The sequence below is a fragment of the Nannobrachium achirus genome, assembly GCF_963921795.1.
Source record: "Nannobrachium achirus genome assembly, chromosome: 23".
Classification (NCBI taxonomy): Eukaryota; Metazoa; Chordata; class Actinopteri; order Myctophiformes; family Myctophidae; genus Nannobrachium; species Nannobrachium achirus.
In genome coordinates, this window is record NC_137830.1 from 30435370 (window position 1) to 30462337 (window position 26968).

General features: G+C 41.4%; 2 protein-coding genes across 2 annotated transcripts; one reads left to right on the forward strand and one right to left on the reverse strand.

Moving 5' to 3' along the window:
• Window positions 1–470: 470 nt before the first annotated feature.
• cdnf (cerebral dopamine neurotrophic factor) lies at window positions 471–4353 on the reverse strand (the record flags this gene model as incomplete). Its single annotated transcript, XM_080754327.1, has 4 exons — window positions 471–646; window positions 2158–2299; window positions 2944–3071; window positions 4284–4353. 4 exons carry the CDS (start codon window positions 4351–4353, stop codon window positions 471–473), a joined length of 516 nt encoding a protein of 171 aa, XP_080610453.1.
• Window positions 4354–5159: 806 nt separating this feature from the next.
• Window positions 5160–18478, forward strand: LOC308309043 (heat shock 70 kDa protein 14-like). Its single transcript, XM_080754504.1, has 14 exons — window positions 5160–5249; window positions 5573–5653; window positions 7715–7797; window positions 9339–9387; window positions 9728–9830; window positions 10222–10312; window positions 10950–11057; window positions 11432–11593; window positions 12631–12786; window positions 13825–13927; window positions 14952–15167; window positions 15490–15651; window positions 17249–17316; window positions 18306–18478. Exons 1-14 carry the CDS (start codon window positions 5193–5195, stop codon window positions 18382–18384), a joined length of 1518 nt encoding a protein of 505 aa, XP_080610630.1. The 5' UTR covers window positions 5160–5192; the 3' UTR covers window positions 18385–18478.
• The last annotated feature ends 8490 nt before the right edge of the window (window positions 18479–26968 follow it).

A 26968-nucleotide genomic window follows, 5' to 3' on the forward strand; every position in this document is an offset into this window, starting at 1 on the left:
CTGTCTACAAAGGAGCTCAATGGATCTTTCTTTGTTGTGATTAAAGTGGAAAAGGAATGTGGAGAGGCTCAACAAAAGTTCTTTTCAAATGCACTCTCCAATCCAATCCACTTTATTTATATAGCACATTTTACAACCAAAGTTTACAAAGTGCTGAGTAAGAGGACATTTTATCTGTATTTTGGGTGAACTGCCACTTTTAACCACTGACTCCCTGCCTGTGAAAGCAAATGCTTTGTACAGTACAGTGTAAAAACGTTGTTACTGCGGTGCTGTTTGTAATTGTTTTGTTATAATAATAAAAACTGCTAGAGAACAGTCAACCAGTGATTTTTATTTGACCATTAATGAGTCAAAATATCTTATGTATGTTGCTCCAAACGCTGCATTGATCTTGTGGTTTGGGCCGCCCACTGTTACATATAATTATCTACTGGTAAAGTCTGTCCATTATTTTGGCAATTGTTGTGTCACAGCTCGGTGGCATGATGTGTGTGGAATGGCGCCCTCTCCTGGATGAGGGTGACAAATTCATGTTTCTCCAAGCAGCCAAGACACTCTTCTCCCCAGGAGGAAAGAACTCTCCTGAGCTCTGCTACGCGCAGTTTGGACAGCCCAGCACTGCTCAGGTCCCAGAGATGTCGCTCTGAACGCACACACACACACACACACACACACACACACACACACACACACACACACACAGTTTACAGTTTACAGTTTAGGCATTTAGCAGACGCTTTTAATCCAAAGCGACTTACAATAAGCAGATAACATCACAATAATAAACAAGATAATATGTCAGTACATCATCAACAATATAACAAATGCAAATGGATATCTATCTAGAAAAAACACAATATAATCAAAGTTCTAAAAACCTAAAAAAAAACAGAAACAAAACAAATGCTAACTAGCTTCATGTGTGGTCATTGATTTTTTCTGTAGTGCTAAGGGTTTAGGTGGAGTCTGAAAAGGTGAGTCTTCAGTCCACGGCGAAAGCTAGCGAGTGAGTCCGTTGTTCTAAGTGCGACAGGGAGTTTATTCCACAACTTGGGGGCCAGGAGGGCAAACTGTCTCGGACGAGTGGATTTTTGCCAAACACACACACACACACACACACACACACACACACACACACACACACACACACACACACAGAGAGAGAGAGTATTACAATCTGAATGTAGACTATAGAGCACACCCAAACAATGCATTTTACATTATTCACTCACACATTCACTCATACAGCAGAAACATCAAATGTTGGGACACCCTAGTGTAAAATATCGTCACTGTTGGAAACCAACCTATAGTATATCCAAAACCGTTACTTTTCAGGAAATAGAAATAAGAACCTGCGTTACAAAGGATCCAATATAGTTAATTGCCATCGCATCTACTATGAAAACCTGAAGCTCATGTGTGTCAGTCAGTCAGTCAGTCAGTCAGTCACACCTCATGTCACGCTCAATATATGGCCAAGACAGAATTCATTTGCAAGTGTGACTCGCGTCACAGCAACCACACTTGCAAATTAATTCTGTCCTTGTCCCTTTTATGCCCATATACAGTATGGAGATCTCTGGTGTCATCAATATTAAGCCCATAGCTGGGAATGCCCATAGTACATGGACATATTGTGTCAGTCTGTTGTTTCAGCGCGACCTCACCCTTTAGGGCTCTCGCTTCTTATGGCGTCTTATTAGTATTAAGCTTTTCATTGGTTCACTATTTATGAAACCGACATACAGACTTATCCACTTTCAACTTGGCGTCCCAATTGTGGACATTGATTTACACGCTTACACACATTTAAAAAAGTTTGTAACCCAATATTAGTTATTTTGTAGGCTTATATCTTCTATGGATTTTAGATTAAGTTTAAAATAGGACTTGATTGGTTCATGTATTGCTTATAATAATCTAAATCTACAACATAAGTTTTCAAATCATTTTAATGACGTAAAAAGTCAGATATTTGCCTCAGAGATGTAGTGGAGTAGAAGTATAATTCTTTTTTCTTTATTTTTATTTTTATTAATGGAAAGACTCATTTTAGAAAAACGAAAAAGTTGGGTCAAGTCGAGTGGAGTCGGGTTCGGGCAGTATTTGAGAACTCCAGCTCACACACACATAAACACACGTATTACTTACCGTATTTTAGTTCACAGATCTGTGTGTCTGAGCTGCTGAGCCTCTGGCAGACCTTGTCTACGGGGACGTGGAATGCGAGGGGGCGGGACACGGAGGTTGTGACCCGAGTGGCTGCGTCGCTGCTTGCACCCAGGTAATAACACTGGGAAGATAGATAGATAGATAGATAGATAGTAGAATGGTAGAATGTTACTGAGTAGACCTCTAGACCTACAGCACATGCTGCTATTTGTCCCAAAGTCACAGCAAATGTTTGCTGCATTTATTTCAAAAAGCTTTATACCCTGACAATTATGCAATGTGACATAGCTGTTTACATAATGCTTGACTCCCTCCAACTGTATATGCTGTACGTTCCCCATCATCTATTGGCTTTTCTCATGCCAAAAAAGCTCCTTTGAATTGAATTGTACGTTTTGTGTCCAAGACAAGGTGGTCACATATTTCACCGTAACATCGCCATACAGGAGGACATCAACTTGAGTATAGATAGAGGGGTATGCATGTGACATCATCATCATACCCGGAAGTTATGCGGGAATGCCTACTAAGTGGCAAAAAATGACTTTCTGGCCTGTACAGCTCATACATCCAAAAATAAGTAAAATAGTTCCCTCTCCAGACCAAGAATGCAAGTACCGGTAATGAAAATAGCCGACCTCCAACGCATCTGTGATGCGTTGTGTGCTTGGAGGTCTGCTATTTTCAATATTTTCACAAAAAGGCCCTTTTAAATATTTCAGCCCCTGCCCCCTCTAACATTCTCTGCATGTCCCTGTTTCTCACCAGTCTAGCTTCCTTCCCCTGGGCCACATTGCAGGCCCTCTCCAGCTCTGCTTCCACCAGGGCAGGGCTGAGGTCTCTGTGAGCAGAGCTCAGGCTGTCATACACTCTCTGCAGGAAGCCTTCACACACTGGGCGGGAGGGAGAAGACAAAAACATAATCACTATTATTGTGTATAACAACAACAACAAGGGTTTTCATTAAACATTTTCATCTGAAGGACGGTCAAATTGATATACTTGGCCCGTGGATTTATTCACCAATGTGTTCGTAAAGGTGTCTAGTACATATCTAACAAAGTTTGAAATTCAAAATCCCTAGGGAGAATCTTTGAATCTGTGAGAAGTGATGACTCATCACTAAACCATCGTTTTGTTGGGTCCATTTTTAGCCCAAGGAATGTTTTTCTTGCAAAACAAATGCTTGCAATGGATTCAGAATAATTAAAAACACCTAGTTAGACATCTCACATCCCACTTAAAGCAGATTTCTTTGGGAGTAATATTTTCCTTTATAGTATAGTGTATAGTAAGTGAATGAGACCCAAAGTTACCCTATAGCTGTCAAAGATTCTCCTAGGTATCTTGAATTTCAAACTTTGTTAGATGTGTTACTAGACACCTTTACGAACAAATAGGAGAATAAATTGTTTGATTAATATCCCCTGACTAATAGCCTAGTCATGAGTATGACTAATGGCAGAGGAAACAAAAAACAAAGTTGGGATGTACACAGATCTGTTGTCTAGACCAATATTGGAACATTTATTGAAATGAAAACAGGTGAAGTTTAGAATAAAAATCTGTTGGATCTGTTAACAATTCATAGGCATCTGTGCCTATGAGTGAGTTACACCTAATTCTTTTTGTAAGCGTTCTAAAGCCCAAAATCTTGGAAAACACCTCAATAATCTACATTATGTTGTAGGCCTATTTTAAAAAGGTTGTTATATTCTACATTGTGTCAAATCAACATCTCAAAAGTAAAACTACAGCTGTCAATCTAGAAAGCACAACATTTCCCAATGAAATATGTAGTGCCATGCCAAGTGGAGTAGAAGAATAGAAGTAGCCCATACAAAAACGTACTCAAAATGTAGTGAAAGTGAAGAGTAAAAGTAGCCTATTTGGATCCGAGATGTAGTTGAGTAGAAGTAAAGGTATTGGAAATACACCAGTAAAGTACAATTACCTCAAAATTATACTTAAGTAGTAGGTCTACAGTACTTAAATAATTGACTTAGTTACTTTATGCCACTGTTTCCAACATAGACCAGACCTACATGCACACGCAGCTGTAGACTATTAATAACACTCATGTGTGCATGCTGTGATTGCCTAACCTTCACAGTTGCCTGTCGCAGAAACGGCTCTTAACGAAAAGAGCAGAACTGCGACCGAGGAGAGAAGCATGTTTTCTTATGAATCAAATAATGAACACATTGGTTATATTAATAATAATATTCCCGCAGACAGACAGACAGACAGAGACCCAAACGTCGTCAACGACTGTAAACTTTCCGTCCTGTGAACTGCAGTTCCCACTGGTGTCCTCGCAGCGTCGCTGTGGTAATAGTAACGCTTGGGGTTTGGTTTATCACCACTCTTTTCGTCGTACGGCGGTGAAGAAAATCGCAGATATACAAGCTCACAACCCCTTCCCGGCGCGCCGCTTTGAGAGCTTGTAGATCTGTGATTTATTTCTGGGGCGCGACACCGTTGTACGAAGGAGTATAATACAAATATGCGTCCTCGCCAGGGTTTCCATAGTCAGTGATGGTTCACATTCAATTTCGGATACATCTACATCTATTTTATGCATGTAAATTATTATTTTTTGTTATTATGTTATATATTTATTTTATTAAATATATTGTATTATACTATTACATTTATATTTTATTCAATTTCATTTCTATTCCATTTCTGTTCAATGAGGCTTAGATCCGGTGTGTGCACTACATCCGGTAATCTCCACTTACACATACAACACAAACATTTTTCCGTTTCCGTATCCGTTCTAGACCGGATACGTAAAAGGAATTGATACCATAGTTAGCGTCAGAGTCATAGCTTTGGATTCGATTGGTAGGATCCTCTGTCAATCATTTGAGACGCCACTGGGATTGGTCGCTGGTCCAAACATAACTAAGGGGAAACATTTGGCTCCACCCACCGGTAGCCACACACACACACACACACACACACACACACACACACACACACACAGCAGCAGAAATATTTGTTCAAGCATGGCTGCGATTGGAGTCCACTTTGGCTACACATGTGCCTGTGTAGCTGTATTTAAGGTAATAATATAACGAATTACTGTGATAACATGCTTTGTTGCTTTTAATTTCCAATGTTTCATTGAGATTCAGCTTAATTCTGAGTTCTTTTCAAGTACTTATTCAACATTCCTGTTGGCTAGGCTAGCTAGAAGTAGCGAATAGTCAGCAGCATCAGTACAGCACACCAGTGAGTGATTCATATAGCCTGCAATGAATTAGGGTTGTTGTCTCTGCCACATTCAGCTAATGTTGGGCACAGTGCCCTCGCTCCCGCATGTATGTTGGCTTTCACACATCACCAATATAATAATCAAAATGTGGATGTGTGTTTTGTTGTCTAGGATGGCCGTGCTGATGTGGTTGCTAATGATGCAGGTGACAGGGTCACTCCAGCTGTGGTGGCATACAGGGACACTGAACAGGTGAGTGATGAGATGAATGATGGGGGAGCATCTGTATTAGTCCATGGGCCATACGAGTTGTCGGTATCAAAAAGGTGGCAAAGGTTACCATGCATTTTTGAAAAGCTCTATATCTGTAGATTATATTTTGGTATGATAACCCTTTCTTAGACACAGCTAAATTGGTGTTATCGGCCGCTAGAGTTGGTGTCCCATTAACTTTACATTACAGGAAAAAAAAGCTAAAAATTAATCTGCTTTAAGTAGCATAAAGGGGAGCACACACTGGACGCGAACGGCTGCGCAGCGTCGCGCCGCGGTATCGACGCACATGAAGTGCCGCACGGTAACCCCAACTGGATGCGGCGAGCTGCCAAACAGTACATCCATTTCCCCGGTGGGGAGAACCATGGGAGAACATGTTCAACGCGCGGCAACGCTGGATGAAGGGGAGCACATACTGGACGCGAACGGCTGCGCAGCGTCGAGTCGCGGTATCGACGCACATGAAGTGCCGCACGGTAACCCCAACTGGATGCGGCGCGCTGCCAAACAGTACATCCATTTCCCCGGTGGGGAGAACCATGGGAGAACATGTTCAACGCGCGGCAACGCTGGAAAAATAGAGCAGTGGTGTATCGGCGCGGCAGGCGACGCGGCAGAGCCGCGACTGCGCGCGTCTGACGCCGCCGGTGTGGGTTAGTTCATTGAAAATAACGGGGCCGTATGTTTTGACGCGGCGCCTCCGCGCCGCCTCCGCGTCCAGTGTGGGTTCCCCTTGAGAGGGGTCAACCTAGGGGGTTTTCATGATGCTGAATCCATTGCAAGCATCTGTTTTGAACGAAAAACATTCCTGGGGCTAAAACAACCCCCACAAAAGTGTGAAAAGTGATGACTCATCACTTTTCATCACTAAACTATAGTCTTGTGGGACAGTTTTTAGCCCAAGGAATGTTTTTTGTGCAAAACAGATGCTTGCAATGGATTCAGCATCATGAAAACCCCCTAGTTTGACCCCTCTTATGCTACTTAAAGCAGATTAATTTTTAGCTTTTTTTCCTGTTATGTAAAGTTAATGGGACACCAACTCTAGCGGCTGATAACACCAATTTAGCTGTGTCTAAGAAAGGGTTATCATACCAAAATATAATCTACAGATATAGAGCTTTTCAAAAATGCATGGTAACCTTTGCCACCTTTTTGATACCGACAACTCGTATGGCCCATGGACTATATGTTCCCAGGGTTCACCCTAATAATCCCAACCCCAAACCTTCATAGGACCTAGCCTCAACCTTGGATGCAAGCAGCATCTTGCAATACCCTCCATTGACAGAAAAATATCTGGAATGTATACCTTTTAATTGATGATACATTCAATATCCTCTGTCTCTGTCAAGGCTCCATTGTTTTCATGTTATGGGCAACTTACTGTCAAACACCATGCAGCTTTGATTCTTTCTTTACTGTTTGGAGTTGGGGAGCGACCCACCCATTTCCAAACTGGCACACATAGGCGTTGAATGACTGAAAACGCAGCACCCCTGTCTCCAAACACTTGCTGCACAGTTTATTGACCGAAAGTTGCTCATAACATACGGTTGGTTTTTCCTTAAACAAACCCTTGGACCAGAGACAAGGAGGAAAGCCCAAGCTGTCGTTAAGAGGTGAAATATTGGTGGTTTTATAGTCGCTTAATAATCATATAAGACTAGTGTTTTGTGACTGGGGCTGTCAATTGAGGCTCTTTGCGTCTAGCATCTAAGTTGCCTGTGGCTACACAGGGCCTAGGGAGCATAGAAATGACCTCATCATACTATTGTCATGTTAACTTTAGTGTCCTTAAATTAAAGGTCCATGATCCATAATATAAATGGCTTGATGCTCTGAAAAGATTATACTGTGCTTCAAATGCTGAATAAATAATGGCCCTTGATATGAAAATGGTTGAAAACCACTGGGTTAAACTATTTAACCAGACACATTTCTGTTAAGAATTAAAAGGAGCCTGATTATCTGGCAAAGTAGTCAACACTTATGTGTTTATATGAACTGACATTGTTTGTGTCTCCTTTCATTCAGATCGTAGGCATTGCAGCGAAGCAGGGCCGTGTGCGTTACGCTGATAACACTGTGGTCAAAGTTAAACAGGTGCTGGGCAGAAGGTGAGTTGATACATCCTGTAACTAGGGCCACCTGGAGAGGCCTGTTTCACGAAAGCAGAGTTAAATGAGCCATAAGCCAAATCCAGGTTTGACAAAGCCTGCTCCGTACAGCATGGTTTATTCCGTTCCACTAACGCCAAGCCAGGCAGAGAAGGAGCGACTTTGTCCAGCCAGGATTGTAAAGCCAGGCTGAAGTTCATGTATTCCTCGAAAAAAAAAAAAAAAAAACATGCAGTCGAGCGTCGATTCCTTGATCTTGACCAATCACAGAACCAAAGACCAGAGTGGCGTTCTTCCGCCCCCCCCCCCCCCCCCCCCCCCGCCGCCGCGCTCTCGGCTCTCCCTCACTGCGCAAGGGAAAAGCATAGGAAAAGGTACATTTTCATGACGGTACAGTTCACTTGTACAATTGGGGTCCTTTTTTAACTCGTGAAAAACAGACAGGCATGCCGCCATGAAGCTATATAGAATAATCACACTTACACAGGCTGTTATATTACTCTTATCGCTAACTTAATTGAAAACACTCTTGCAACATTGTCAGCCTTTATTTTATAATCTCAAGAAATTGGGTAATACATTATCAAATATCTAACAACAATATGAACGAGTGTGCCTATAACAAGAGTGACAATGACATATCACATGAGTCATTGTGAAACGATTATGATTCATGGTCACACACTATGGTATTTCAGTAATATATGCTAATGAAATTGATTATATCTTGATGTATTTATTTTAATGCATGGTTATAAAAAATAGTCCATATACGAAGAGGTGTTGAATTAACTGTGGTAAATGACATTAATTTACAATTGGAGTCATTGGACTAACAGCTATTTCACAAAACTTGAACAAAAAGGCACTGAATTAATTAATACATTTTAGCTGTTCCGGAGCAGGCTAACTTCAGTTTTAATCTCCATGGTAACTAATGTGGAATAACTCTCACAAAACTTGAACAAAAAGGCACTGAATTAATTAATACGTTTAGCTGTTCCCGGAGCAGGCTAAATTCAGTTTAATCTCCATGGTAACTAATGTGGAATAACTCTCATGAAACGGAGTCCTGGTTTAACATATCCTGCCGAGATAATTCAGCTTTCATTATCCTGGCTAAACTAAGCCAGGATGGCTGATAAATCCAGGCTTTATCCCTAATCTAGGTTTTGTGAAACAGGCTGGGCAATATATCAATTTTATATAGATATTGTGCTTTGAGAGAGACTAAATATCTTGTAGTATATTGCATGTACCGTAATGTTGTGATATGGCAAACGTCTTTTGCTGGTTGTAAAGGTGCTGTAAGGGATATTATTTTTTTAATTATTTTGTTAAAATACTGTAGCTCTATATTCCCTTGGTAATAATTGCTATAGAGTGGTAGGTACGGTAACGGGCTAATCACTTAATCCTATTTTGTTTGTCCATATCGCCTAGCCCGCATTTCTGTAAAACCTAGTCCTCTGTCTTAGCATGTTTATCTGGTAATTTAAAGCAAGCTGATTTCATTGTCATATTTCTCTCTCTCTCATCAGCTTTGATGACTCTGAAACACAGAAACACAAAGCAGAGAGTAAATGTCCAGTGAGTATCTCAGTCTCTACTAATGTTTATAAAGTCATACAACTCTCTGGATCTGTCTCTTAAGACGCCATCTAGTTATGTTGAATAGAATCCTATCATTTTGTCCTATTTGTGTAGGATTTGTTTTGTTGCTACTTTATTTAAGATGTGACCACCTCACTGTGTTTCCATCTCGCTGTACCGATGTGATTATCCTCCCTCTCAGGAGTAAAATACTCTTCTCTTATGCGTCGAAGAGACCATTATTTTCCTCGCTTGTGATTTCATTGTTTATTGCTAACTTGGCGAAACGTGATAACTGGAAGCGTGTGTAATTGGGCATGTGGTGTTTGTTTTTCAGGTGGTGAACAAAGGAGAGAAGCCTCATTATGAGATCACGGCAGGGAGCAAACAAACATGTCGTCCGGAGGACGTCGCCAAGCTCATCTTCCACAAAATGAAAGGTGAGCTGCCGTGCCAGACGCCCGCTCCACTTGTGAGTAGTGATGTGTCGTTCATGAGTGATTCTTTCATAAGAACGAATCGCAAGAACGTTTCATGAACGATTTGTTCATTTCTTTAAAATGTTACTTACTTAATAATTATACGGGGTCCACCAGCTGATGCTTACATACAGGTGATCCTTAAAGGTTGCGGCAAACAAGACTACTAATGCCACAAACCTAACCTCAACACGTTTTTTATCACTTACATTTTTATTTTAGACTTACACAATAAACAATGACATAGACATACATCACCCAGTTTTATCAACCATAACATAGACATTATGTCTTTCTTTTTAATTAATTGTAATTTATAAGAATAAAAGCACATGCATTTGTTTTTGTTCAGAAACTGCTCAGTCAGCCCTAGGCTCGGAAGTCAAAGAGGCTGTCATCACCGTTCCCTTTGAGTTTGCACAAGCTCAGAAGAATGCTCTGAGGTAAGGCACACAGGACCACTGGAGCTTCTACACCACATTAAAAAGCATTGAAATCCCTTGTATTACGAGCGTGTGTGTGGTGTGCATGGATTACAGTTCAGTCACCACGACTGATTTCAATCATTTGGATTCCGTTGACGCCACCATCTTTTTCTCTTATCTAACTCTATAAAGGATGATTTATACATAGTTGTGTTTCCCACGCCATAACAGATTTTTCAAACTATTGAGAGATACATATATACGTTTGTTCAGATGCATCTTTCATAAACAATTTAGGTATTTAGCAGACACTCTTAATCCAGAGTGACTTGCAGTGAGCGAGGTAAACGCATGCATCAAATACAGTACATAGAGACAGTGTAGGGTCATGGGTAAACCAAGAACCTAGCATCAGTCTAAAAAGTATAATAAAATATAAATTGGGACTTGGGCCTGACAAAACTGTGTGTGTGTGTGTGTGTGTGTGTGTGTGTGTGTGTGTGTGTGTGTGTGTGTGTGTGTGTGTGTGTGTGTGTGTGTGTGTGTGTGTGTGTGTGTGTGTGTGTGTGTGTGTGTGTGTGTGTGTGTGTGTGTGTGTGTGTGTGTGTGTGTGTGTGTGGGGGGGGGGGGGGGGGGGGGGGGGGGGGGTTTGCAGAGCGGCAGCTGAGGCTGCAGGCTTCCACGTGCTGAGGCTGATCCATGAACCGGCCGCTGCTCTCCTGGCGTACGACATCGGACAGGATTGCCCAACAGGAGGCAAGAGGTACGACACCCAGGAGAAGGAACAGTCTAACCCACTGTTTCCCAAACACACAATTTCTGTGGGTCACAGTAAAAATCAGATTTTCTTTTCCTACATTAAAAAAAATATATATATATATACAGTGTATAATATTTCAAGAGATTAATACATAAATAACAAACCCATCTAAGAAATGCCATAAATACAAAATAATGATAAAGATGTAGTGAAAATAGCCGATCTACAAGCTCACAATGCGTTCATGTCGCGTTGTGAGCTTGTAGATCTGCTTTTTTCACTAGTTTGGGTCCCAGGGCAAGCGTCTAATTTCTCTTTTGAGCTGAAAGGTTTGGCAACCACTCATCTAAGACTGACTTTTGGTGTGTTGCCAACAGCCATGTGCTGGTGTACAAGCTGGGCGGGACGTCTCTGAGCGTGACGGCGCTCCAGGTGAATGGTGGGATGTTCCGTGTCCTGGACACGCACACCGACCACAGCATCGGAGGAGAGAGCTTCACACAGGCCCTGGCACAGCACCTGGCCGCCGAGTTCAAGAAGTAAGTAAACTAGCCAGCATGCACACTTGCACAGGCACACCTTCACAGGGTATTAAACTACTTCCAACTGCCTAATAGCTAATCTATAGGCTCATAGCGCATCAAGCTATTGCTTGTAGATCAGCGATTTTTATCAGAGATTTGTTGAGTGGAGGAGGGGACCTACGGTAATTTAAATATATGTTAGTTAGATTGAAAAACAAGTCAGTTTGAAAAAGAACCTTCGAGTTCACCTCCAGCGCTCCCCCGCGGCAAAGCGGGCCCCCTTGTAAAAAAAAAGAAATTACGCATAGGTAATGAGACTAGATGGGAAGATGAGATTAGGAGGGGCAATGATTTATGTTTCTGTCCCTATCGTGACATAACTTGGACGGCGCTGAGTCGGCTGAAGGTGATTTCGCAGCACTCGGCACGGCAACGGTGCCTCTCGTGGCTCAAGTCCTCTTCAGACGGCGCGCCTCTGTCAGTGAAAACAAGTGCACCTTTTTCAATCTGACTGGTTTTCCAATCATACTTTGACCCCCTACTTTGGGCATGTTGGTTTAATTTGTTTTTGAAAATAACATCTACGAGCTCAAAACATGTTGCTATTTTCACTTGTACTAAGTGCAAGTTCAATAGTTCATAATGGTGTATAGATCGATTTCTCAGAGCGGCAACCATAACTGCGGTGTCAAGCGGCAACTACATCTTAATGTGGGCTGGTAAATTAATATTCGAATCTCGAATTTCCTCGAATATCGGGTATTTTTTTAATTAGAATATAAAAATAAATATGAAGGAAATATGTTTTGACCAATTTTCGAATAACATTTCTGAGGAACGTTAACATAATGGTGTACAATTATATTTCAGAATATTATTGCACAAATTCCGTATGTGTGTTTAACAGGAGCCATCTAACCGATCACCATCTGTATGTTTGATTATGTGAACAGCTGTTGTAGGTGCTCTTGCTATCTCAATAGCCACCATGTTGCAGATACGCTCATGAGGTTTTAAATATATTTTTTTGTTCTGTGTGTGTGTGTGTATAGATTATATAAGCAGGATGTGAGTGGTAATGCTCGGGCCATGATGAAACTGATGAACGGCGCCGACTTGGCCAAGCACTCCCTGTCCACACTGGGCACTGCCAACTGCTTCGTGGACTCTCTGCATGACGGCAGGGACTTTGAATGCAACGTCTCCAGGTGCTGAACCCGAGCCTCACTTAGAATCTTACCATGGTTTATACTGCCTTATAACTCACTGGTAGATTTCTCACAGTTGGTGAGCTTCATTCAGATGACATTGCATTCTGCCCTACTGAGCTAAAGACCAACAAGGCAACATAGGTGTGCATGGCAGACTCTCCTGGCTGTATGCCCTCTATTTGGGATGTCTAGTGTTTCAATCCAAGGTTATTTGGTGGTTTCAGCATGCGCTAGTGCAGTGGTTCTCAACCTTTTCAGGCTGCTACCCGCAAAATAATCATATTTTAACTGGGGACCCCCCACACACCCCCCCCCCCCCCCCCACACACACACACACACACACACACACACACACACACACACACACACACACTCTGACTAGCACTAAGAGTTAAGAGTTGAGGTATTACATTCTGTATAACACGGTTCTATTGTGAAAATAGCAGATCTACATGCTTGCAACACCTCGCAACTTTCACAAATTCTGCCTCTAATATTTGTAAGTTGGCCAATGTTTAATTTGTCATTTTAGATCTATTAAAAAGTCTTTAAATTGCCACTTTAGAAATGTGCAGATACCCTCTATACACTTAAACTGTATGTTGGTTTATTTACTGTTGAGTGAGAAAACAATGCTGCACATTAAGTTAATCATCTGGGGACCCCCAAAAACAATGCGGGGACCCCCCCTGGGGGTCCCGACCTACAGGTTGAGAACCACTGCGCTAGTGGACAAATTTGCAAACATATTGAGATACATAGTATCCATGTATGTAGCGAGACAATAGTTAATGCATTCACTTCATGCAAGTTGAGTAATGGTGACACATTTTGAAAAAAAAAAAAAAAACTACCTTGGCTGTAATGTCCAGGCCTACCAAATGTATTCTTGGGCAAAAACATTCACTGAGAGTAGCACATTTACACGCACTAACTTTGACATATAAAATGCAGAGCATGACTATCGAGGGCATTCCCCTGCCCTCTTCTGTATAAAAACCCAATGCTTATTGCCGTTTTGGTTTCTTTGCTTAGAGCCCGCTTTGAGCTCCTCTGCTCGTCCCTGTTCAATAAGAGCATTCAGCCAATCAAAACCCTGCTGGAGGAGGTTGGCCTTTCCGCCGGTGACATCAACAAGGTAGGATGTCGCCGGTCTCACAACTTTTGCTGTCAAGTCTGGATACTAAAACTTGTGTCTGCTTATGTTTATATCACCATACAATCAATGTGATTTGAAATGTGAGTTCACTCGCTACCCGATGCGTGCTGCGAGTCCCTTTAGTTACAGGGGGAGGGGGGTGATTTATCCTGCAGCGTCACCATTTATCAAATTGTCCGAATATAAACAATAAAAAATACTGACTGTAAAAAAACTGAACTTGGAGTTGGATGGGTGTGTTGTGCTTACCAGGCTAGTGTTTTGCAACATCGTTGCTGCAATTGCAAACCGAGGCAGTATGTGTGCTTCAACCTCACTTCACTGCTATTTCTGCTATATTTGGAAAACTTGTGAACATTTTTCAACATGGAAACCATTATGAAGATTATGCAAAATAATTGTGTTTTTTCTCAATACTTGCGATTATATAATAATGAAATCGTTCACGACTGTGGCACTGTGCCTGTAAATGATGTCAAGAAACTATGTATTGTAATTATGAAAAGATGTTTGAGTTTTCAAATTTAGCACCTTGAGTGCCACACATTCAATGCTTTTGAGCTTAAACATTTCTTTGGCAAAAATCTCCAAGTCTGGCTAAAACTGTCTAGACAGATAGATGGCTCTCTGAGTAAGGATTAACAACTATCAGTTCCCTCTTACACTTCGGCTGCCGTGTTCACTGGGACAGCATGTTTTTTTAGTACAGTGGTTCCAAAAAATGGCAGATCCTCCTAAGCCCACAGCGTGGCACGTATCTGCTATTTTTGAAAATAAACCTTTGGGGTTAGGTTTTAGCTTTAGAGGTTGGAATTGGAGTAAAACACGATTTATACTTTGTTGCGAGTTGCCAATGTCATGCACTGAAAATGCACTGCAATTCTTTGGCTTTAGGCTTACGCTTCAAAATTGCAAAATGTATAAAAAATAGCATTCATAAAGTCGCTGTACAAAAAGGGTTGATGCCCTCACAAGTATAGTAATACAAACCTGTGTGTTTCAGGTGGTCCTCTGTGGTGGCTCGGCCAGGATCCCTCGTCTCCAGCAGATGATCCGCGACCTCTTCCCCGACGTGGAGCTGCTGAGCTCTGCCCCTCCCGATGAGGTCATCGCAGTTGGTGCCGCCCTCGAGGCAGGCCTATTGGTCGGCAGAGATGGCCCCTCCCTGGAGGAGGAGTCTGTCCCTGTGGATGCGTGTGCCTCAGACATTCTAGTGAAGGTATGTCGGTGTACATAAAACACACAGCGTCAATTTCTTTATGAATACATTTTTAGTTGGCCTCCCTATTTTGGGCATGTTGTATGCAAATCTTTACAAAAACTGCCAAAATAGCAGATAAGCTACAGTATATTCTCACAACATGGATTTTACTATGCTTACTCATATGCTATTGAGGCAGTTTGAAACGGGTTGGAGTTGGGGCTTGTCTAAGGTGATGTGGTGAGGCCATCGTAACTAAAAGGCCAGAGACGGGTCACTAACACTGTGCTAACCATAAATGAATCCTGTGACCTTCTCTGATTGGCTTCCTGATCGACAGGAACTGGACGAATCGGGGGCCGAGGTGTTCAACGTGCTCCTCCCATCGGGCACGCCCCTTCCCGCACGCCGTCACCACGTCCTGAGTGCGCAGGGCCAGCTCTCCTCGCTCTGCCTGGAGCTGTACCAGCGAATCACGGAGCAGCCGGAAAAACTAGCCAAGGTATGTCATGTTCTGGTTGTCATGTTGAGGTGGAGACAGCAGACCTTCTATCACGTTGGCCAGGTCAGATTCCCTATCAAAGGAGCCCTTATAATAGTTGGTGTTTGTCTGATGTCACTATTCTGCTGCCTGACTGATTGACATTCAGGGAATGTGCGTTGTGTATTAGATCAATGGTTCTGATTTAATTTTTGTTTTTGGCATTGAATGTAGGAACAATTGCACAGGGCAGTTATGATAAATACTTAAATATGCAAGGTCATTTTTAATTTTATACTAAAAGATTAATAAAATAGCTGATTTTATACTAAAAGATTAATAAAATAGCTGATCTAAAAGCTTCCAACCTTTTGGTTTGTTTTCTGTTGAGTGAGAAAACTGTGTTGCACATGTCTTTCACTGCCTGTCTTTTACCTTTTAATGTGGGCACTAGAGTTTCCATCGTGCGCGGTCGGACACGAACTGTGCATTATGCGTGTGCACGTAGTTCGACAGCTTCAAAACAAAACAAACCTGGTGAAAATCCGTCCATCCGTTCTCTATCTGCAAGCCGTGTTGTATAAACAGAAAGCTAACGGCCCCAATAGAGAATGGACCATCCGGCTTCCGGTTTCCACCTCGATGTTAATAGGTCCGTCCAATAAATAGGTCTGTGTTGAAACAGTTCGCGGAGAATTAGTGCCGGCCTATTTTAGTTTGGCTGCGATAAAACCTTTTTTCTTTTTTAATTAAAGCTTATTAAATTCTCAGGTTCCTCGGGCCTGGCGGAGAGGCAGTTAAACAGGGTTTTTTGGCAGAGAATGGGTTAAGCTAATCATTTGGGGACTCACCTGGGACTCTCAACCCCCCAGTTTAGGAACCACTGCACTAGATAATCGTTTGCATCTGCTGGAGGCTTAACGCTACACATCATGTCATTATTCCGACGGCCCAGGATGTAGGAATAATGGGAGGTCGAAATTATGAGTGGACCCCACACAGAGGCTGTTAGAAAGATGAGAAACGCATTGGCTAATGATACCATTGGTAGACATTGTGCTAGTTATAGTGGACAGGATTATGAGGCCTTGGAGAATGTGAATGAACTAGTTTGAAAGTAATGGAGCAGGTCAATGCCTGATTTCTACTAGGTTATGCGCTGTGTCATGAACCGGAAATAGCCAGTCTACAAGCTGAAAAAGACACTGGCATGCAGCCAAGTATACAGTAAATGACCCGTAACCCTTTATGACCCGAGGCTGACATTCATAAATGTCCTTCTAAATCAGTTTTCAAACCTTTTTGTGCCAAGGACCCCCAAAATGATATGTATTTGTCTGCAGAGGCCCATCTGAAAATGTTTTATACCAGGGACCTCCAGAAGGGAAGGTCTGGGTTATAAAATTCAACATTTTTCAAAGCACATTAAAGAACATGTTAAAAAATAGCTGTAGATGTGCAAAGCTGCAGCACGGCACAAAGTGACAGGCTGTGAGCTTGTAAATCTGCTATTTTTGAGAACCACTCTTCTAAACCACTTTTCTAAATACTTAGTTTTCAGATAAACTTATGTTGCTATACCGTGTGTGTGTGTCTGTCTGTGTCTATATTCCTTCAGATTGTCCTGCGTGGCCTGGAGCCCAATGAGAATAATCATAACATTGATGCCGTGCTGACCATGAAAAGGTAACCAGTAGCTCTTGTGAGGGCTTAAAAAACAATGCATTCATAAATGCGTGCATAATGCATTATTGCGACCGAAGGTCACAGTTAACCATGAGAAACGTCACAGCTTGTCTGCGTCGTGTAGACGTGTACACATTTTTCTGGTCTATGGGTTTGCCGCTCTGACATCATGCTCTGATGTCACTGTGATGGCAGGACAATCACTCTACCAGAATGGGTTTGCCGCTCTGACATCACTCTCTGGCTTCACTTTGATGTCACACTAACAGGATACTTTCATGCCCATATATGGAGTTCCCTGATCACATCAATATTAATGATGCCCTGTTAGAGAGATCCCTGTGATGCCAGGGGGAACAAATCCCTTTTATGCCCATATATGGAGATCCCCGATGCCAGGGGAACAAATCCCTTTTATGCCCATATATGGAGATCCCTGATGTCCACATCACTGTGGCGCCCTGAGGCTTCTTACTATTATAGTACAGTAACTTTTGGGTGGAAACTACATGGGCGCCGGCTGACGGCAAATCTCACGTCCTGTTTACTGGTGCTGGTGTGTTGCTGGGACAGCTAAAGGGTGATAAAGTTGATTTTCTCCTTTTTTTGTTTAACTGAAAAAAGCCACTTTAGTATGACAATTGTATTAATATTATGTGGCTTGTGAAGATTGGGTCTGATTTTAGTTCAGTGACCATAGAGCTAAATAATAGTTCAGAAGCTGTGTTCACGTTAGCTCTCTCATTGGAAATGAATAGACCCCAAACATGCTTTCGCCCTCTTGCTATCCCCTCTTGGCCTACACATAGCAACTGAATTTGAGGTAAAATCTGAACACTAGGGGGCGGCGATTGCCATCCCCTGATGCCCCAAATGACGCTCCTGGGGCATTCATTTATTAAAAACCTGTAAATGTGGACAAATGCATGGTTTCCGTCCCAACAGTGACAATATGACTGACCTGCGGTTGTTTTGTGTGTGTGTTTAAGGGACGGCTCCCTCCACGTCTCCTGTGTAGACCAGATCAGTGGCAAGTCGGAGGCCATCACCATTGCAGCAGCATCTTGAAACTACCACGATTTTTAAGTTTACACACACATGCCAGATGATGCCACAATTGATTGGTGTACAAAGCGTTTTATGTTCAGTCAATAAATGTATTCGACCCAAACTGTATGCTGTGGGGATGTTTTATTCAATGTTGGATCACCGTAAAACAGAATGGTGAGCAATAAGATAAAATTGTTATCTGTATTGATCTGAAATTCAGGAATGTGTACAGCCTTAAAATAAACAAATATTGAATAAAGCATTGTATCAACAGTAGCTGAGTGTGAACCTTTGAAACATCTCAAATGTACATGTTTATTTATGACTGGATTCATGTTGACATGGAAGACACATTGGTGGGGGAAAAAATATATATATTCATAACTCAGAAAGACAGTCCATGTATTGTTTTTAGATAATATTACCCCATATACTGTATACAAGCTTTTGAGTCTAAATGGATGCAATGCAAACTTGAGCCACCTCTGCCTGGGCTTTGGTGTTCATTTAAGCAGATGGGTTAGCATGGCCATTCACAGGTTATTCTGTGAAAGCATCAATATTCACTATAATTATTCTCTATAATTCGAGCCACCTCTGCTTGCCTCAGTATGTCTGATAAAATTTATATTTTTTTAGAATAGCCAATTATGTTTTACCAATTTTTCTCCCCAATTCAGTCATTATACCAATTGATTCCTCCCCACACACATTTCTGTGTTGTCATTGCTGTCGTATCCTACTGACTCACCTGCCAGTGAGGAGCCCCCACCGGGAGGACTTCGTAGAGCCTTCGTCCTACTCTCCCGCCCAACACTCCCTGCTGACTCAACACCTCTCTTTCTCTCGCCCTCTCCCCACACCTCCATGAATGTCCTCTTCTTCCACACGTGTCTTGTGATCACCCATAACTCCACAATACACAGAGAGAGACAAGCCCACACCACCTCTCCTCCTCTACCCAGCACCTGTCTTCTCTCCTGCCACCTCCCCCATGTCATCCTCTCCATCCTCCACCAATCTCCCCCCCAGCCCCACACACAGACACACTCTCTTTGTCGCTCTCTCGCTCTTTCATTCCCCTTTCTTGTCTCTCTCCCAACTCTCTCTTCTTCTTCTCTCGGGTATTGATGCAGGATGGGCTGTGGTAATTCCTCAGCCAACAAAACAACTGGAGGTAAGTCTCAGTGTGGTCTGCGTCGTCGTAGCTGTTTGTGTTGATAAAACGTTTGTATCGATGCCCCTCGGTCCCCAGGGGACGCTGTCACTGTCTGTGAGATGAGAGAGGAGCAAAGATAAAGAATTAGTTTTACCCTGCACTGTTCTTCACAGAGCATTGAAAGAAAGGAGATAATTGTGATCACAACTTAACAATTATTGTGCTTACAGCACGTTTGGACAATGTAGGCTATTATTAAAATATATACAATAAATGTATCCTGTTGGACAACTCAATGTATTGTATGGCTCTTGTCTAAAACTAGTGAAGTTTGTTTATTAATTCATAAATGTCCTGGAATTGGCTGGGCTTCAATTTAACATGAATGATCAATAATACCTGGAAGTCTTGGTGTATGTATTGTACTTATGTTATTTCTATCCCTGAAATGAAGAAATAAATAAGCTAAGAGTATAAATAGTTGATTCTTAGTGGAGACGGGTTCTCTCAGAGATAACAGTGCAGTCAAGTGGAAAAGACGGGGACAGTGGAAGCGCACAGTCATCTGAAATGACAGGTGTTGTGTTTCAATCGGTTTCCTGCTGCTCAGCTGTTTCCCACTCTGTGTGTGTGTGTGAGCGTGCGTGAGTGAGTGAGTGTGAGAACAGAATACAGTAGTAGTAGTGTCTGTTGATATAGATAGTGTTTGTGTGAGAAAAGACATACTTGGCCTATGGATGGATATGTGTGTCTGTCTGTCTGTCTGTCTGTCTGTCTGTCTGTGTGTGTGTGTGTGTGTGTGTGTGTGTGTGTGTGTGTGTGTGTGTGTGTGTGTGTGTGTGTGTGTGTGTGTGTGTGTGTGTGTGTGTGTGTGTGTGTGTGTGTGTGTGTGTGTGTGTGTGTGTGTGTGTGTGTGTGTGTGTGTGTGTGTGTGTGTGTGTGTGTGTGTGTGACATGCTTACTACATATGAGGTGCATGCAAATTAACCTTTTAGTTCCCAAACGAAAAAGTCTAAGCACACCTGATCGGCTCAGAGGCGGGTGCGTAGGCAGGGATGAATAAAATAACCTGGAGATTCTTAGGTCTATGTGACCGAAACATTGTTTAAATGATAAAAGTGTTCCTATTGTGCAAGTGCAGATGGTGAGCGGCTCATTTTATTTTATTATCAGTTATCAAAAGAAGACAAGCGTTCTTTCACATGGTCTATGTTTAATTTGTGTGTGTGCGTGTGTGTGTCCACAGTTGAAGCTGAAGCTTCAAAAGAAGGGTGAGTAGCAATGATTCATTCACTCTCTTAAGCTTGAATGTATGCAATTTAGCAGTGTAGGACTATGTATATACTCAAGTAAAAGAGTGGGACCCGATGGGACCTTTAATTGTCAATACATCTGCTATTTATATTTCTGTGTATGGAAAAAGATGTAGGCTATATTTCACTCCAAGTTTTTGTTTGATCTGTATTTGTTTATTGGTGTTTGTGTATACGGTGTCTGCCATTCCTTAATTAAGTTAGTCATTTATACCACACCTGTAGCTGGGGAACTGTTTAATGAATGACACTAATATGTATGGCACATTCACACCTCTGTATAGCACCTCACGAGTGTGAAGTCCCTTCTTGTGGAAGGTCTCTCCCTTTTTTTTTCATAAGTATTAAAGAGATATTTAACTTAAAAAAAGGCTTTTGTGACCACCCTGGACAGATTTGAAGTTGCTTGATTCAGCATTTACATATTTAACACCTGGAGTACCTAACACGTTCCCAGAGGCTTTAACAATTCCCTCCGGTCAAGTGCCGCAGCCCCGTTAACCAGGGACGTGTTAACTGATTACCATGGTAACCAATAGCTAGCACGCTACCGCAGGCGGGAGTGAGGGAAAAGACTCTGTTTCCCATGATGCCTCATGATGCAGAAACATCTCGTCTTCTTTTCCCATATCGCGCATTTGGTCAAAACGGCCTGTTTTCTATAGCTTACACACGGATCATCGCGGTTGTATTTTTTCTTCTCCGTGTTAAACTAAAGACGTTCGGCCGTCACCGGGACCTCCCGATTACATAATGGACACATGCTGTGTACACGGACCCCTCGAAAATCAGCTAAATAAAATAGGAAAAAGCCTTTGCAGTAATCTACATTAGTTATGGCAAAAGGCTGTCAAAGTGTTAATATTCATTTTATCAAACATGCCCTTCCTATACGAACCCATTTTAACTTCTAACTCCATTTTAACCATGATAGATTAATTGAAAACACGTTCTTTTTTCCAGTGACTCCTGACACCCTCCTAATACTTGAGCTGGCCGTGTTCTTTTGATAACCTTTTTCATGTATTTTTTATAATATTTTTATTCTATAATTTTATTCTATCATTTTCCCAAAAAATTATTACAAATAAATGAAAAAAGTTATTGAAAAAACACAGCCACCTCACGTATTAGGAGTGTAGTATGAGTCACCAGATCTATGAATGAATCTATCATGGTTAAATTGGAGTTTGAAATTACAACGGGTTATAGGAAGGGGCCGGGGGTGTGTCTGATAAAATGAATATCAAATATCCAAATACTGAATCAAGCAACTTAAAAACTGTCCCGGGTGCTCCCAAAATCCTGAATGAAGTGAAATATCCCTTTAAGTATGAAATACATTTTCTTTTCAATATCAATCCCTTGCTGTATTGAAATGTTGAGTGCAGAGATAACAGGTAGTTCCTTAAGCTTGGATTCCATGTAAACAATTATGAACCTAGCATCTGTCTAAACTACATGGAATCTAAATAACATTCTGTACCTTTGAGGTCAAGAAAAACATTGCTTTGACAACTGTTTTTCATGCAATGTAATTATTTGAAAAGTCTAGCTGGCAGTTACTGTACGTACAGTATATATGACGAGTGATAGCTTGGTAAACCATCCTGGTAGTGTGAATTCACATTATCATGTGTTTTCTGCAAACAGGTCTGGCCCCAAGCGGCCAAGCGTTGGGTGGGCGTTTTCCGTTTAGCAGAAACAGATGCTCATTGGCTCTTCCACTGTTTGGTTTCTGCAAAACGCCCATCCGGCGCTTGGGGCCACACAGGTCTGCAGGAGACGCATGTGTGAATTCACCGTTTGTCAGCCTTCTGATTGGTCCCTGAGACTCCCTGACTGGCCAACCAGAAAAAAACATTCACTTTTTGCTATCGGGGGTGGAGTTTGTGCAGTGGAGAATGTTGCTTCAGGCTTTCAAAAACTGTCCGCTCTGCGCGACACAGCATTCGTCCAGTACGGCCGCGGGCGGTGATAGCGATCTCGCTCATCATAATGAATAAGCTTCAACAAAGTAGTTCACATGGACCTTATCAATGGTCTAAGAGTTACGATTGGGTACATATATTTTAAATGGGCAGAATTACGAAAAGCCAGCCTATTATGTGAGGAGAACTATAATCTGGCTCCCCTCTTCCTACCCAAGATGCAATGCGCTTTCTCTTTCTATTTCTATTCTCTCTCTGATCCAGAGGATTAAACGGGGGGAAAACTACTGTTTTGCTATGTAATTACTGTACCTTTTTCTTCCCTTTTTATTAATATCTCGTAGATGTGTTTTTTTTGGTACTTTATATAGCTGTAATGAGGCTATGAAAAAATAAAAAAATCCCATCCACTTCCACTATAAAAGAATCTGCAATGGATGATTCTGTCCCACTGGGATTAAACAAATTAAAACATGTATTTTCGGGGAAACCCCCTGTTTTGCAATGTAACTACTGTACCTTTGTCTTCCCTTTTTATTAATATCACCTAGATGTTTTTCCTTTGGTACTTTATATAGCTGTAATGAGGCTATGAAAAAATAAAAAAATCCCATTCACTGCCACTATAAAAACAATCTGCCCAGGGTCAAATGTCCCACCATAGTAACAGGGCAGAATGGGGCGGGATTTGCAAAAGCCTGAATTCATGGGACCAGGGCAGTGTTGATTTTGTCGACTAAAACTATAACGATTTTTTTTTGTCGACTGCGCTTTTCTCACTGACAAAAGCGAAATAAAAACTAAAAACTAAGCTGTGATGACTAACACTAAGACTAAATATATTGACAATTTCGTCAACAAAATAAAAACTAGACTAAAACTTTGGGGAGGGACTAGTGGAGAAGATAGTCATTTTATGTTTGGTTGCTCTCAGGTGTTGCATGCTGAAAATAGCCGATCTACAAGCTGCGACGCATTGTGAGCTTGTAGATCTGCTATTTTCAGCACGCAACCAAGTGTAAAATCAGTCAACCAAGTGTAAAATCAGTCATTATGATGCCATCAAGGCCTGCCAAAATAAAATTTAGTTGACTAAAAACGTATGATATTTAGTCAACTAAAATTAGACTAAAACTAAAACTTTTCAGATGACTAAAATATGACTAAAATTAAATGTCATTTTATTCAAAAGACTATGACTAAAACGAAATCAAAATTTGCTGTCAAAAACAACACTGGACCAGGGATGGTTAGTCTTGCGTAGCCAGACAACTATTCCACAATCTCTGAATGCTATATAGAGTCTGGAACAGCAGCTCCCGAACGGCGAGTATCGAAAACGAGCATTAACGTTCAAAACAATATATTTTAAAATGTCATTTCTGCTAAGCAGCAAGCTAAACATGCTTATATGATTGTTATTTATATAATGATACATATGTGTGATGTGAGACTGAAGCGGAAGTGACGTGGGGGCTTCACTTCCGCTTCATCTCGCACTCATCGTTTCTATTTCCGTCTGCCAGACTGTATGCTGGGAGCATTTGACCAAATCGCGGAGGCAACAGTCTGGCCACGCGAGACTAATGCCTCATTCACACTACAGATATATAGTTGAACGTTTTGCTTGGTAATTCAATGTAATCTCAATGGAAACCAGCTTTAAAGCTTTCAAAGTTTTGTTCTTTGTGTGTGCTGCATCTTTAAAGCTGGTTTCCATTGAGATTACATTGAATTACCAAGCAAAACGTTCAACTATATATCTGTAGTGTGAATGAGGCATAAGGGATGGTTTACCAGGCTAGACGAGCGACACCATGAAACATGCATTTTGAGAAACAAACAGTTTGACACTTGTTAATCGTCAGGCAATTAAACTCCAGCTGTTTAATGAATCAGGTCTGATTTACTGAAAGAATGACTCCTGCGAACACCTCATTTTTAGTTAATTTTTACATTTCACTTTACCGCCAATGCACCTTGTGCAAAGAGACTGGGGAAAAATATCTCCCTCACGTAGGCCGATGGCTCACAGGTGACTATTTGTCAGTGGTTTAAAGTAACCTATGTACATTTACTCAAGTACTGTACTATTTTTACTTCACTTGAGTACTTCCGATTTCCAGCACTTTTACCTCTACTCGACTACATCTCAGAGGCAAATATTATACTTTTACTCCACTACAATTAGTTGAAAACTAATTGTAGAGATTTATCTTAACTTTATAAGAGTTTCCTTATTATTACAAAACATACATCAACCACTATATACAGCCCTATATCCACAAGTTTCCAACGTCCCATCGTGCATTGAGCGGAAGGCGTGCGGCACTTCCGGCGTCGCAGCCGAGAGTGATCTACAAGCTCACAACGGTTGCATCTGCGACACGACGTGAGCTTGTATGTCTGCTGTTTTCCGGAAGTGTCCCACATAATTCTACAGTAAATTCTCGCGGAAACAGGTGAATACATTTTGTCCATTTGAAAATAGCCGATCCACAATCTCACAATGCGCATTATGAGCTTGTAGATCTGCTATTTTGAAAAGATGTTTTATACATGTTATATATTTGAAAATTTGCGAAATGGGACATTCTACATAATTAATGAGTGCTTTCTACTAGTGAAACTAAGAAAATAATTTAGCATTTTTTTTCAACCTCTGCTATTTGTGTCCCTTCTACTCACTATAGTCTTTGATGTTTAGCTGTCCTGGTGATTAGTCACAGAGCAGCAGTGGAAAAAAAAACACTTCCCAGCATGCATGACTCAGCTCTGGCTTGACTTTTCAGACAAACAAATTAACTGCACTCGTTATGACATCACCGCAGTTGCGGTAAAAACCCAAAACGCTAATGGAGATCAGCGTTTAGAAAAACAAGGAGGGAGAGCTTGTCACTTTGACAGTTTGACACCCTCTAGTCTCACCATACCAGACATTGGTACTACCTGTACAGCTTTGGAAACCAGGGGTCACAACTAAACTGGAAACAAATGGACATTGCAGGTCGATTTGTTTACATTTGTACACTCTCAGAGTTATGGGGGATCTTGAAAATAAAACATTTGAGAACCACTAGTACTAGTGCCATAGTGTAAATAGTATAGTATAGTAAATTAGTGTCATACATGTTCTGAAGAAAACCTGGAGACATTATAATACAATTATAATGTGTGTAAAAAATAAAATCAAAGAATTGTCACAGACACATTTAGTCTGTCTACGGATATATTGATGGCCCCTGTTGGAAACCTATAATGTCCCTTTCAGAGCACTCTGGTGTTTACTTAAAAAAAAAAAAAAAAAAAAAACCTTTGGGTCGTCTTATCGTCTACTCAGGATTTTAAAAACACCCCAGAGAGTTTTTTAAGTTGCTTGATTCAGTATTTAGATGTTTGATATAAATGTTATCAGACACACCCGCTCCCTATAAAAAAACCATTGTAGCTTCAGTTCAAACTCCATTTTAACCATGATAGAGTCATGGAAAACTCCTTGGTTCTGTGACTCATACTGCCCTCCTAATACATGATGCAGTGTTTTTTCACAAACTTTTTTTCGTGTATTTTATTTAAAATAAATTATTGTATTTAAAAAAGAAAATGAAAAAATGAATTAAAAAACACAGCCTTCTGATGTATTAGGAGGGCAGTATGAGTCTTCAGAACTAAGGTGTTTTCGATAAATACCATGGTTTTAAATTCATCCCTTGTATAAACATGATTATTACCTGATTTGTTACATGTACAGTCTGTATGCACATGTTGGATACTGTCTAGAGCACTGATTCCCAAACTGTTTAATAGCAAGGACCCCCAACCCGACATGTATTATTTGGCCATCGACCCCCATCTGAAAAGAATTGTAAATTATTCAAAAAGGTTTTTCTCTCTCTCACACACACGCACACACACGCACGCACGCACGCACACACACACACACACACACACACACACACACACACACACACACACACACACACACACACACACACACGCGCAAGCACACACACACACACACACACACACACACACACACACACACACACACACACACACACACATTATACATGTACACAAACACACATAGGCTGGACTTCAAACAGTGCCTAGTTTGACCTTTACTTTGACGTGACTCTGTTAATTTAAACTGAGTGATCTTTACTAGGCTTCACTGGTCAGATGGTGTGTGCGTGTGC